The sequence below is a fragment of the Buteo buteo genome, chromosome 7 (assembly GCF_964188355.1).
Source record: "Buteo buteo chromosome 7, bButBut1.hap1.1, whole genome shotgun sequence".
Lineage (NCBI taxonomy): Eukaryota > Metazoa > Chordata > Aves > Accipitriformes > Accipitridae > Buteo > Buteo buteo.
The window spans coordinates 3,052,791-3,066,692 of record NC_134177.1 but is presented as its reverse complement, the minus strand read 5'-3'; the positions used below and the strand labels follow the sequence as shown (position 1 = coordinate 3,066,692).

The 13,902-nt window shown below is 35.1% G+C and overlaps 1 protein-coding gene across 7 annotated transcripts in view; it reads left to right on the top strand.

Annotated features, from left to right (window-relative positions):
* Nucleotides 1-13,902, top strand: part of IFT80 (intraflagellar transport 80) — a 56,749-nt gene that overhangs the window by 22,545 nt on the left and 20,302 nt on the right. For all 7 annotated transcript variants that reach the window (XR_012650891.1, XM_075031319.1, XM_075031323.1 and 4 more), the window contains 4 exons: nucleotides 580-689; nucleotides 1,244-1,333; nucleotides 2,375-2,512; nucleotides 12,946-13,125. Coding sequence is in view for 6 of the 7 variants with exons in the window: in XM_075031319.1 (XP_074887420.1) it covers nucleotides 580-689; nucleotides 1,244-1,333; nucleotides 2,375-2,512; nucleotides 12,946-13,125 (518 nt within the window). In the remaining variant the exon portion in view is untranslated. The remainder of the gene's footprint in view (nucleotides 1-579; nucleotides 690-1,243; nucleotides 1,334-2,374; nucleotides 2,513-12,945; nucleotides 13,126-13,902) is intronic.

The window sequence follows — 13,902 nt, the reverse complement described above, 5'->3', positions numbered from 1 at the left end:
ACAGACCTTGCAATAAAATCAGTAGGTCTTAAGTGATGTATTGAAAATATGGATAGGTACAATATGAGAAAAGGAGATACTTACAGCAGTAGTAAAGTCATCCACATGTTCAGTAACCCAGATGTGGTATTGGACAAGCTGTCAATTCATTATTTGTTTTGCTTAGAGTTGATTTGTTCAGAGTTAAATTTAGAGTAGTCCCATTGAAAGTGGTAGGTGTTTGACGGTTTACTCAAGTGGATTTACCAGGACTTCACTCTATGTATTTTTACTTCCTTGAGAAGTGTTGGAAGGGTATGCAGCATGAGCTAAAGTCTTCCGAATTGTCCTTCTGGGTAGCATCTGTCTCTTCCTGCTGTTCCTGTGGCTGTCTAAAACATGAAGTGAACCAGTAAACGTGGCCATAAGTGCAGTCAGACAAGTGTGGAGGAAAAATGGTTGCCCTTAGTTTGGCTTTCTCCCACTCCTGAATTTTTGATGTGTGATTTTAAGTAACCAGTTGAAGTGGCTATAGCAGTTTCTGCATAATTTGATCCGATAAGTACCAGAAATGCTTTATTTCTTTGTTTCTGTCTACAGGAACACCAGTGTACTCAGTAGCCTGGGGACCTGATTCTGGAAAAGTTCTCTACACTTCAGGGAAGCAGCTGATTATTAAACCTCTTCAGCCAAATGCTAAAGTTTTGCAGGTATCATTAATACATTAAGGTTGTCTCACACTTCTGTGTGAAAACTTTTTTCATCTAGAGTTTTGCCAAATGTAAATGTTTGTGCTAAAATTTTCCATGCAACATGTGTACCGCTCGCTCCCCACTACCCCCCCCCTTAGTTTTTTTGAGAATAAGGAGATTTTTCATTTCTCTAAACTAAAAAATTTTTGACAGTTTCTGCTGTGGATATTCTTCAGGCATGTGATTAAGCATTTCCCTTTTTGTAAACAAAGAAAAAGCAAAAAGGCATAGAAGCCTTTCCCTTTTCATTTGTTACAAAAAGGCGGAAAGATAGAGAAGCAATCATTCAGAACACGCTTTTAGTGCAGATTGTTATGCTCTCATTCTGCCTTTTTCAGGCTGTATTTAATTTAATTTTCTGCAGAAGAGATGACGTCTGTGCATTTGTACTGTTGGAAAGCCTGATATACACTGGAGTGTATGAATGCTAGTAAATGATGAGTGATAAATATTAAAAATAGAAGTTGTCAGACTTGTTGCATCTATGTTTAATTTTTTTTTTTCCATTTCAGTGGAAAGCCCATGATGGACTTATTTTAAAAACTGACTGGAACTCAGTTAATGATCTCATCCTTTCTGCAGGTGAAGATTGTAAATATAAAGTGAGTGCTGGTTGACTTTTTAGGGGAAGCTAAATAACTGAAAAAGATATTCAGCATTCTGATGTTTTCGAATTTTAACAATACTTGGAAGCTCAAAATTAAATGAGAAGTCTTTAGTTTTCAAGAAAGACTTGTTAACCTAAGTTGTGTTATTTGTAAATACATCTCACTGTCTAGTAGCATAAAAGTGAAATGTGTTTTGTTTTTTTTTTTTAAATACAGCAGATTAAAAATAGGTAAAATACAAGTGAAACAAACTCTGAAAGGAAAATATGTAGAAATATAGACATGATTACTTGAAATTGTATAAGCTATGACATATACTGAAAAAGCTAATGACATATAAAATTAGAGGAGATAAAGCTCCTGTTTTCTATTACAGGAGCATTACTGAATCCCTTAAGAAATTTTTTTGTTAGAATATTCTGTATCCAAAATGGAAAGCACATATTGTGTTTCTTCCCTTAAGTAGGAGCTTAGTTTTAATTGTATCATATTTGGTTCTATCATTTTCTAAGTGTATAACGGCTGTGATAAAAATGTACACAATTAAGAAATTAAAAAAAAAAAAAATTCTCAAAGTGTTAAAATCAAATGACTTGACTGTGAATTGGCTTCCTGGTATTTTGTTGGCTTCAATCAGTGAGAAAATCTCTTTGGTCTGGAAATTTGCAGAGGAGCCTCGCATTGTTGGGAAATGAGTGCAAATAGAATAAACCTTGTGGTTATTTTACAGACTTACAGCAATTTGCAGGAAACAAAACACATTAGTTCAAAATATTTTATACAGAATAATGTAGCATTTGCCATAGCAGCAAAGCAGTCTATTGCATTAAACAAACCAAAATTGATTAGGAACAACCTTCAATGAAAAGTGAAGTATAATATCTGTGATTTTTCTAGTTACACAAAAAGGCACTGAAATAACTTAGTATATTTCTGCAACTTCTGTGATAATGAGAGAAAATGATAGCACTAGAATAAGTAAGGGTACGCCCAATCTCTGTTCATATAGATATATATTTAATTTTTTTTATTAAGGTTTGGGACAGTTACGGCCGTCTACTGTACAGCTCGCAGCCCCATGAATATCCTATAACATCTGTTGCCTGGGCTGTGGATGGAGAATTATTTGCTGTGGGGTCTTTTCATACTTTGCGTCTATGCGATAAAACTGGGGTAAGTAACAACTCTGAGAAATACCAGATGTGGAACTGTACAAATTTATTGAAAATACAGTAAATATTCCTGAGGATATACGTGTACAGGCGGGTATTTTTATTAGCAAAAACTAGTCATGTCTTCCAGCACCTTTCTACTGGGTGCATCTGACTAAGATATTGCCTTCTTGATCTGCTTAGCTGCACTTCTAATAAGTTTTGGGTAGGATAAAATTTTTTTATAATATTTTGCCTTTCAGGACATTAAATTTTCTGGTGCATTTTTTAGCTTTATGCCTTAAAAACACGGAGTTTACGAGAATCTCTTGTAAGGCAATCATATCACGTAGTTATTAACTGTAAAAAGCAAAGAGTCTATAACAGTAACCTATCTTAAAAGAAGAGGTGGAACAACAATATCCTGTGCTTTCAGTATTTAGTTTTTTTCTTAAAAAATACTAAGAGTTGACAAGCATATCTCATGAGGAGATCACAAAATGCAGTTGTCAGGCATTAGAAATCATAAGGCTAAAGCAGCAGTAAAAGAGGAGCTAACATTCATGCTTCTATTTCTGATGGCTAGACAAGGCACAGTTTTTCAAGCTAAAGACATACTTTAATCCTCTCATCTGAGCATCTCTATTACTTCTTAACTGTTGTGAGAGAAGAAAGGCTCCTAAAAGAGATACCTTTCTTTTCTTTTCCTTTTTTTTTTCTTTCCACTTGAAGCTTTACTCCCAGTTTGTTGTTGTTTACCTAGGGGTTTTTTTTCCAACTTGGTCCCCAATTAAAGCTAATTTAATGCAGTTTCATCTACCTTAATTGGTATTCTAAATTAGTTAGCCCAGAGCACAGATTGACCTGATCGTCTCTCTGGATTTCCTGTGGTTCTGCAACTTTTTGTTCAGAGTCGTGTTGCATTGAACCTTGCTGATTTGGGATTTTTATTTTCCCATTTGCTGCCTCTTTTTTTGTTGCGTTTGTTGCTCTTTTGCTCAGATTGGGAAAATGGTGTTTGCTGTCGTGTTTTTGGGCATCTTTAGTAGAGCATGGTTCTTACCATGAACTTGGACTATGTGTTTCGAATAATTTTGTATTTGTGAAGAGGAGCCTGTAAAAAATTAGGTGATAAGATCTCCGAGTTGTCATATGTCACTTTTTATAGTGATTCTGGTTTCACTGATCTTTGCTGACAGAAATGTAAGCTGGGCATTAAGTTTGAAGTAGGGATTGCTTCTATTTTCTTTGCCTTTTCCTCTTACCTGCTTTGAAAAATTCCTATTGCTACTGATAATTATCTTGAAGGAAAACACAAGTATTCATATGCAATTTTCTTTTGGAAAGTATTAATTTTCCGATTTAAAAAAAAGTTGTTTTATTTCGATATTTAAATTTTTAAGATTTTTATGTTAAGGAGATTTTTATTACCTGTGTTTAACAAACACGCTAGAAAGTTAAGAGAGTAAAGTAGTGAGTAGAGTTGAAGTCTATGGTGTGAACTTGTGCGAAAGATTGGGATACCACTCACATAGGTAAAAAAGATACTGAAGTAGTTATAAAAGATAATGAAGTAAAGAAGATATTATCTGTCTCTGTGGTATAAATCTGGAGAGCAGATTGCAAGTTCCATCATCTAATGTTTTCCATCATTGAAATTACGAAGATATATCTTCCTGTTAGATTTGTCTGCCTTTGTTTTGTCCAAAATTGGATACTATTTCTCTTTGCGGAAGAAAATGGATAAATTGTCTTTATACATACAGTCATAAAGATTGTGCAGTCATGCCTCATCTGTTAGAGGGTGGGACACTCAGATTGCTGTTAAGTGGCTACATCACCAGTGGGGACATCTTTTCCTCTACCTGGCATTCTTCTGGATGGGTTAATAGGCATTGAGGGTGGGATTTTGTTGTTATTTTTATCAGCTCGGTGCACAGATCTGCTGATACAGTTGCTGCTTCCCTCAGAAGGTCCATTAGGATTTCATCAAAGCTTTTGTTCCTAGGCAAGGTGGATAGGAAGCTTTTGCTATATTTTAGTATGCCACTTAACTCCACTTAAAATGTAATTACAGCAGTAATGTACCCTGACTGTCGTCTTTCTATCTCCCTATATAAATATGCTGTTGTAGAAGTGTTTATATACATTTACCATATTTCACTCGATGAAGCCAATTAAGGTATATTTGTATAAAGCGATTTATATGAGTATAATTACATCTGTGTTGGAGTACATTATGTAACATACATTGGTTTAAACAGTCAGACTAGCCATTAGTATTTTCTTCTCAAAACAGTGCTTTAAACCATACCCTCTTCTTCCATAACCGCTTCCCATCTTCTTTCTGAGTACTGGGATTACTGAGCTGTATCAGCAAGTGGTAAACTGAAATGAATATGCTCTTGTGTGGGTGAGGCCAACGATTTAAATTGAATTTTGCAATCAATATAGATTTATGCTTAAATGTGGCAAAGGCTGGTGCAGCGGAAAAGGAAGACAAGTACTAGATTTCTTTTTCTGTTTCTGATCCCCAGGCCCTTACTGTTTTTCTTGCTAGTTATTACGTAATATAATTTACTGTATGTATGGTTCCAGCTCCTGCTAGCCGAAAACCAGTAATTTTTTTAATCAGCATTTAATATTGAAGAGGCTTGTGGACTTTGAAATTTTAATGAAGATAGGTTTATTTTTTCATAAAATTAAGGGTTCTTTTACCTGGTTTATTACTCAACTCAAAGAAACAAAGACATGTACAGTAGCTGGTGCCAGATGCTTTTGTCTGTTTAGAAGCTAGGAATGATAATTTATTGTTTTCAAAAGTCATGATTTTTCATGCAAGTTTGTGTCCTGACATAGAATGTAAATAGTTACTAAAGAAGTGGCTTTGCTGGTATTGAGGGAAAAGGAAGAATGATTCACATACCACCAGAGTGATGGAGTTTGAAGAGAACCAGACCTGGCTTTTACTGGTCAACATAGACAGTTTTATTATGTCTGATGTAATGGAGCTGTATTGGCAAATTGCTCCTCAGGGAGCCATCAGGCGATATATATATATCATTAACTCTTCTCTAGCATATGTGTTCAGTTTGGGGACATAATTAAATTAAATTCTGTTAGCGTATGTTCTTTTTTCCTATTCTTTTCTTTCTACCTGGATACTTTGTTCTAGCAGCTTCATGTTAAAAAAGAAAACTACAAATACAATAGTAACTTTTAGAAGTTTTATTTCTTCATTTAAAAATCACTTTTGCTCCCATAGCATTATGTATCTAAAGGAAATGATTATGGCTATCCTACAGAATACTAAACAAAATATATTTCATGTTGGAATTTGCCTGCTTTAGTGTCCATGATCATTAATCCTGTAGAGAGTGCTAAGATAAATTTTAAAGTATATATATTGAAATCTAAAGCTGGATGTATTGATGGATAGCCTTTAGCCTTCCTGGTGTTCACAGCTTTTCAGAATCTAATCACTTGGATGGAGGGCAGTGCTTAAAAAGTTCATTTATGTAAGCTATTTCCTGTGGCTCTGCATGCTTCCCTTGACATTACTGATCAGGTCAAAATATTTACACAGTAAGAGATGGTAAGAATGACTGAAATTCACTGATTTCCTTCTTCCCCACTCCACTCCCACATAAGTATCTTGGAAAATGGACCATACCCATCTGCTCCAAAGACAGGTTGCTTTCCCAGTGCCTTAGCGAGTGTAGATGGATAATTGGTTAAAAAAAAACTTAAAGTGAAACACTGTGGTCAAATTAATCCTTTTAAAATCGCCAACAAAAGTTAGCAAATATGGACATCAAATTTATATTTTGATAACACTGAATGTATTTATGCATTTGTTTTGGGGAGCCCTTTTAGATTTTCTTCCATTAATGATTTATTTACCCTTAATGCCGATCGATCAGTTTGATTTGATTTTTGGTGGTTGTTGTTTTCCAAATTAATTGTGCTCCTGTTGAACATTTTTTCTGGTGATGTTTACAGTCTGTTTTCATAAATAAATTGATGTTTGTTTGAGTGCTAAATCTTGCCCTTTGAAATACTTTTATCTTGATTTCATCACTATGCTTAGCAAATGCTTTGTAATGAAAGCAATTCTCTGCATAAATCTGTTCATGTTTTTAAAAGGTTATGTACATGCTACAAACTTTCTGTTTTATTACAGAATTAATTGTGGCCATTTTACTAGACTGGTAGTTGCATATTTGACTGATTCTGTTATATACAGCTTTTTATATTCCATGGCTTGTTCCATGGAACGTCTAATTTTGGTAGAAATTCTATAAAAAACATTTGGAAAACTTAATAAAATTTAGGGAATATTGCCTAATATCTATAGAAAATAAAGAAAAACATTCTGCAAGTGTAACAACTACTCTTCACTCGCCACCCCATTTAAAACAAGTGTGAGTGTGGTGCTATGGCTAAAAAATACTGAGTTCTGTGATAACATGATTCTATTCAGCTTTCTTCTCAGAAAGATACAGACTTGAACTTAATGAACATTGATTACATTAATTTAATGTCCGGCATTGGCCTAATTGACTATTAAATTAACTATGTTAAATAGTTAGCAGTGTTTGTCCTTTTTCCTTATTTTTTGAACTATTGACAAATGAGGGAAAAAAGCATCTAAGAATTTTAAAACTACAATGTAGCAGGTATCTACAGAGAAGCTTTGAAAATAATTTAAGTGTTTAGCATTAAAGCCATGATTTTCGTTCAGGACAGTAAATTGTGTGACTATTATAAAATTAACATAATTTATCCTTTAAATTAATCCTTTAAATTAACATGAGATATTGGACAAATATAAAAAGAGATAGCAAGATTTTGAAAGTGCATATAGACAGTGCATATGTTTTCGTATTATTCGTATTATATAGTGATGAATTGTCCTGAACTAGAGCACTATGAAAACCCAAGCAAATCTGTTTTCTATAGAGTTACAGTGAGCTTTGATCCCATTACATTTAGTTTTAGTCTTGTTTCACAGAGATATGCATTTGGCAGTGTAACAAAAACAAGGTTTTTTTCTGTGCTGTCTCTATTTCATCTACCTTTATTAACAGTCATGATCCTGAATTCTTTGTAGCTCAATAAAAGAAAAAATATTATAGATAGGTTTCCCATGGAGTTACATTGTTGACCAGTTCTTTCCAAGTTCATATATTTTAATTTATTAGAATTGGCTAATGTAACTTCTGGAAGAAAATGAAAACATGTGGATCATCTATGGAAGTAATAATCTATTTAAAGAACTACATCAATGCTCATTTTCTAAGGTTAAGAATTTATATGGGACAGTTTGTCATCCCATTTTTAGTTCTTGGGTCTAATAATTGTGAGAATGTGCTTGGATTTCAAGAGAATTTTAGATATCCTCTATTTGTCTTTGTTCTTCTAATACACAGCTTAATACCTCACCTGCAGGTCATAGCTTAGTTCTTGATAATTCACATTAATTACTAGGGTCAAGTCCAACAAAAGTTTAAGAAGGCAACAGGAATCCTTCATAGTTCTGTACTTCAGTAGTTGTATCAAGGATAGTTTTTCCTGTTCAGGTAAATTGCCCTATGTTCACATGTGGACTTCCTTACCTCCAGTTATGCATGTTATCTCTGGTTTGTAGAATCTTTTGTGGATTCCTGTGTGGTAGGCATTGAAAGCCTAATAAGTCTAATATTGTAAAATATAATTGTATTTTATACCCAGTAAAATATCGGGGGGGAGGGGTGTATATAGACATATATACATATATATTTCCCACGAGCTAATTCCATATATGTTTGCATATTCAGGTGTTTCTAATGCACCTAAGTATAGATTTGCTTTGCATAATTGATTTTTATAATCTTGTAAGATCCAATGTGCTTTCCATTTAATCAGAAAATTAATAGTCATTTTCTGATGGGAAGCTTCTGGGCAGTTTGCACTAAAGTATTGGTTCATCACTCAGAAGTAGTGAGAGCTGATTGCCAGCTTTTAATGGACATTCAGACTATAATATATTTTCAGGTGTCAGCTACCTCTGCACTAACGTGAAATGCCCTGTGGGACACAAGGAAAACTGAGCCTTCACTTAAAAAATAAAAAATAAATCAAAAATAGAGGTCCTCAGTTTCAGAGGTCCTGAAACTTTCTTTGTCAGACTTGGATTGGAGGCTGATTCTAGCACACTTGTCTTGGTTTATATCAATTGGGGCATAAAAGGACAAGAACATGTATTTAGTGTTATTCCATTCTGCGCTCTGATTCCTAGAATGGATTGTGGGCGAGACTGCACATTTTCTTTTCATAAACAAAGGCAAAATAATAGGCAAAGACTATTATTAAAGTCAGTGGATTAGGTATGCTATATAGATTCCACTGTCATGGGGAGGCTCAGCAGTATCAGCTTTAGTTCAGCTTATGTCAGCATTCCCTGTTCAAAACTTCACATATACTGGTAAACGGAGCAGAAACAGAGACGAGCCAGGAACAACCAAGTGTCTTTTGCACAGCTGACATCAGTATTACTCTTATCACTTAAAATATAAGAAAATATTCTTTATTCTCTATTTTTTTTCCAAAATGTTTATGCTGTGGTATTCTGTGGACTACCATTCTTAATGTATTGCATTCAGTCCAGAAATAATAACTAACTAGATCCTTCATATTGAGTCTTGGAGCATCAATGTTATCCATGTGAAAGGCTGTCCTTGTTCCTGGGACGCAGAGTTCTCTGAATCTGCTCATCGAAATAATTTCGCCAACATCTCAAAAGCCTACTCAGTTTCCATTTATGGAAGTCAGACAGTATTCAATGAGTATAGTACTTCATCTTTTTTACGACATTGTGCAATCAGAAAAGGGAAGGTTAAGGTATTGCTTTTATGTATTTATTTAATATAATGAAACTTTTATAACTACTGGTTTTGTTCCTGAGAGAGTTCATTGAATTCAAAGAAAAATTAATTATGACACAGGAAAAGTATAAGCCAAACAGTAATATCAAAGTGTAATATTGCAGCCAATGTTAGAACAACATTCATACAGTCATTCATATAATTGCATTCATACCTTTTTTTTTAACTCAGTGTATTTTGGTTTTTAAAAATTGTTCCTATCTTACAAATGGAGAGCTAAATTATTTTTATTATAACATTTTGTGTACATGATAAATGTACCAGACATCTGCAGGGAGTATGAATCATTGGAGTGGTCTGAATTATACCAGGAGCTTTCAAAAATAACTGGAAAATAAAACTTTGTAATTGCTTTATGTATTTTGTTAAAAAAATTGTGTTGTACTCTGGAAATATTTTAATGAGTATTTCAACTACCTGAAAAATAAGACTTCTGGATTAAAAAAAAAAGTAGTTTTGGAAATGTATCCTCTCAGAGCTGCAGTGTATCTGCTATGCATAAAAAAGTAGCACCAAAGCCACATTCTTCAAGCTCCTTAAACTGGTTCTTAGTTGATGGCTTGATGCCCCTTTATTATTCATTCTGATTGATGGGTAGATTCTTGATCTAAGGGAAATGACCTTAGAAACAGATTTGTCTGTTGGGAGGATCCCAATATTCAGTTTTGAAATAGTACTACTTCAAACTGTTGTCAGATAGATCACATCTGGCCAGCTGTGAAAAATATGTGTCAGATGTAGGGCATTTATAGCATTCTCTGAGTGTGCTTGTTACAGTCATTTGTCCTACAACCTCAAGAGCTTACTCATTTGCCATATAAGGATGTCGGATATAGTTAAATATTGTGCTCTTAATTACTATGGAGTGTTTCATACAGAATTCATCCCGTTGAGACAGAAGAGTAGGTTATGGACTTTTCCCCCAAAATTGCAATTGCCTTCCGCAACTGCGGATCGTATAGGCAGTGAATGGCGTGTCTGTCAGCCAAGAGGCATGGAAGCTGAAGCCTTGAAATTGAGTGCTTGAAATTGGAAATTCAGTCAGTGCTGACATTGTCTTTCGCTCACCCTTATGCGCGTAGGCAGTAAAAGAGCCTTAACTCAGTAGGTCATCTTACATAGTATTCTGCAAATCATTAGCACAACTGGGAGGTTGAATTTCATACCATTGTGTTTCCTTGCTATTGAACATTTAAGTCTGACACCTTATTTTACTGTATTTTTTGTGATTTCATTTCATATAAATCATATGAAGACTTTGTGTGAAGGACTTAGTATTTCTTGGGTTTTATGTGTACTGCAAAAGAAATCAGAATATGAAATGTGTTAGAAACATTAGGTGAGTATTTTCTTCCAACTGTCTCCCCTTTGGTATAATATCATGTATCCAAAAGTCATGAGAATTCAATGTCTACATTTAACTTCTATCACATGTTTTTTCTTACTGATTTGATTCTTAAGATTTCAAATGTATTTGGATATTCAGGTAGTTCTTCAATTGTATTTAAAAACATTCTATTACACAGTTCTGAAGAGGCAATAGTTGAGATTTGCTTCTTGTTTTAAAACCTGGTTTAATGTCTTCCTAAAAGTCCATAAAAAGGTTGTTTCATTTTTTGTCATCCTCTTTCAGGGAAACGCTTGTTCAGAGATTCAGGATGGTTTGTATGAACTGTATTTCTGAGATGCAAGGAATAGAAAACAAGTGTCTTGGTCTGAAAATTCTTTTGGTTTTTGACAAGAATGTATCAATAAGGATCCAGTTCAACTTTAGAGGAGCCTCCTACATAAGGCTGGGGGAATTTAAGAATAAAGTTCTTCACTCAAGGAAATCTAAATATTGAAAAGGAACAAATTAGGCTTAGTACTAAATGTAAGCTTCTCTTGGAACTACGTTCATGCTATGGATCAGAAGGAAAAAAGCAAATGCTAGTTTTAAGAGCCCTTCTTTGTTCTTTGTGCTAGGGGGATTTATAATTTTATTCTTTGCAATGCTAACAGAGAAAACGAAAATATGGGGGGTGTCAAAGGATAAGAAATCATGTGGTGTTTCATTAAAGCGCATGCTCTGGCTCTGCATCCCCGTTGCACTGGAACAGGCGATTCCGCGGAGCTGCGTGGTCAGGATGGGGGGCAATGCACCCTGTGCAGGCGCAGGCAAGGAATTAAAATGATAAATGCAGCTTACGCCCTTATTTTTTTATTAACAGCATCATCTAGCAGCCAGCCTACAGGTCACGAACTGCTGTTATAGTCTCTGGTGTCGTTTGCCCGAGGCTGGCTGGCTGCTTGGGCAGAGCAGCGTGTCTCCTGGTCTCTGATCCATACTGCACTGCAAGCTTCCAGTCACTGCTGCTTTCACAGCTTCCTGCTGTCCCAATAATTTGGGGCCTCTGTTTAAAAACCAACAAACTGAACTGCTAACTATATTTTAATAGACATAGATGATGTAAACTAGTAGTAGAAGATGAAGGAAGATGTTGGCGGCAATACCACAGAAATGCATTTGTTAGGTCCAAGTGAGCCCTTCCACCTTGCAAACTCCAGTTAGCAGGAAAATGTACAATGATGCCATTTTGCCTATTATTTGAATTTGTAGCTGCATAGGAAAGCAGGTATACTGCTTATTTTGATAAGCAGATTCTGAAACATGAAACATTTGACTTGTGTCTCCACGACATTAAACTGTGATGCTCCTCAGTGACCACTTCTTAATTAGTCTAAAATGAACGTAACACACAGAGCTATTGTTTCTGGTTCTCTCCAAAGCCAGACTAGATGACACTTCGATTGCAGTAAGTGCAGATTTTTTGTTGTTATTGCAAGCATAGCAACTGGAAATTTTTAATACATCCTTCCCCTGTACAGTAACAACAGAGACTAGAGAAGAAGGTGGGCAAGGTATCAAGCTTCTTTTTTGTGTTACTGGAGAACAGTATACAGGCATTGCTTTTGGAGCTTTTCGTAATCCACTGATGTCCCTTATGCTGGAAGCACAGGGAAAAGCAACACAAGAACTTTGCAATTCTCTGTATCCCGGGATAGGAGTGCCTTGTTTATATTGACTGATTTTGCCCAGGCCTTGCTGTTTCTATATTCAGGAACTGTTGTCACTGCAGCATGAACTGAATGCATCACACTTAAGACCATCGCCCGTTGCACCCATGCAACCAGTATAATTGTTTCCAAGCACATTCACTTAATTTTTATGTAGTGATTGCCTAGATTTATGAATGACTAAGTACACCTTAAATGTATTGTGACTAGATAACTTTTACCTAATGTACTTCAGGCATTGTGAGATTTTTCATTTCTGCCATACCTGATGGTTTTCCTTTTTGTATCCCTGTTTTTCAAGAATCTGACTTAAGACATTTAATCTCTTTGGCTTGCTTATTCAAGCTGTAATAAAAAGTTAGTTCAGTGATGTTTCTTAAAAAATTATAACCCTGCAAATCTATTTATTACAACAAATCATTTCCAGAAAGTACCAAAAAAATTTAAGAATTCTTTTCTCTCTTTCTGCTAGTGGTCTTATGCTTTAGAGAAGCCAAACACTGGCAGCATATTTAATATTGCTTGGTCTATTGATGGCACTCAACTAGCCGGAGCATGTGGAAATGGACATGTCATTTTTGCCCATGTCGTGGAGCAACGCTGGGAGTGGAAGAACTTTGAAATAACGTTAATTAAGAGGAGAACCATGGAGGTAATCTTCACAGTTTAGAGCTGTGCATTCTGATTACTAGCTTTCTAGGGCTTTTTTTAATACAAAATGGGAATTTTTAAACCTTGACAAAACATTATCCTTTTTTTTCTGTGTATATATGACTGAAAATGTTTAAGATCATAAAATGGCCAGAGTTAGCAAATGTTGTAAATAATTATCAGTTGTACTGAAGATCAGATCCATGTAAACCGAACTATACCACCAGATGGACCAGAATTACATAACCCAGAAGTACTTTACTCTCCAGAAAAATGCAAAGCTCGCTTGAAGAGCATGTGAAATTAGCTGTGAGAGGCCGCTTACAAGAGGGAGATAATTTCAAGTGTAATGAAAATGTTTCTGCAGAAAACTACAAATACATTGGCCAAACCAAAGCATCATATTAAATAGTATTACAGTAATTGTCAGCAAAGGTGAACCTCCATAACTAAATGTAGATAATATAGAGGAGCTTTCTTTACCTTATCTGCATTCATGAGTTCTTGGAGGCACTGATACACTTTGTAATAGCTAATGCTTTAGTAAGGTTTACTGCATCCCTGTTAATGAAGCTATGATGAATGTTGCTGTCTTAGGGCATTTCCAGATAAATTTGTTGCTGACTATAACTATGAAGAGTCATAATGTGCTTTTCTGCACCACATATTGTATTACAGCCTAGATTCGGATCTTCCAAAGCTACAGAAATTTGTCATATATCATGTAACATACATCAGGTACCTGCATGGTGCTTCCAGCTGAGTACTGAGCAATAGG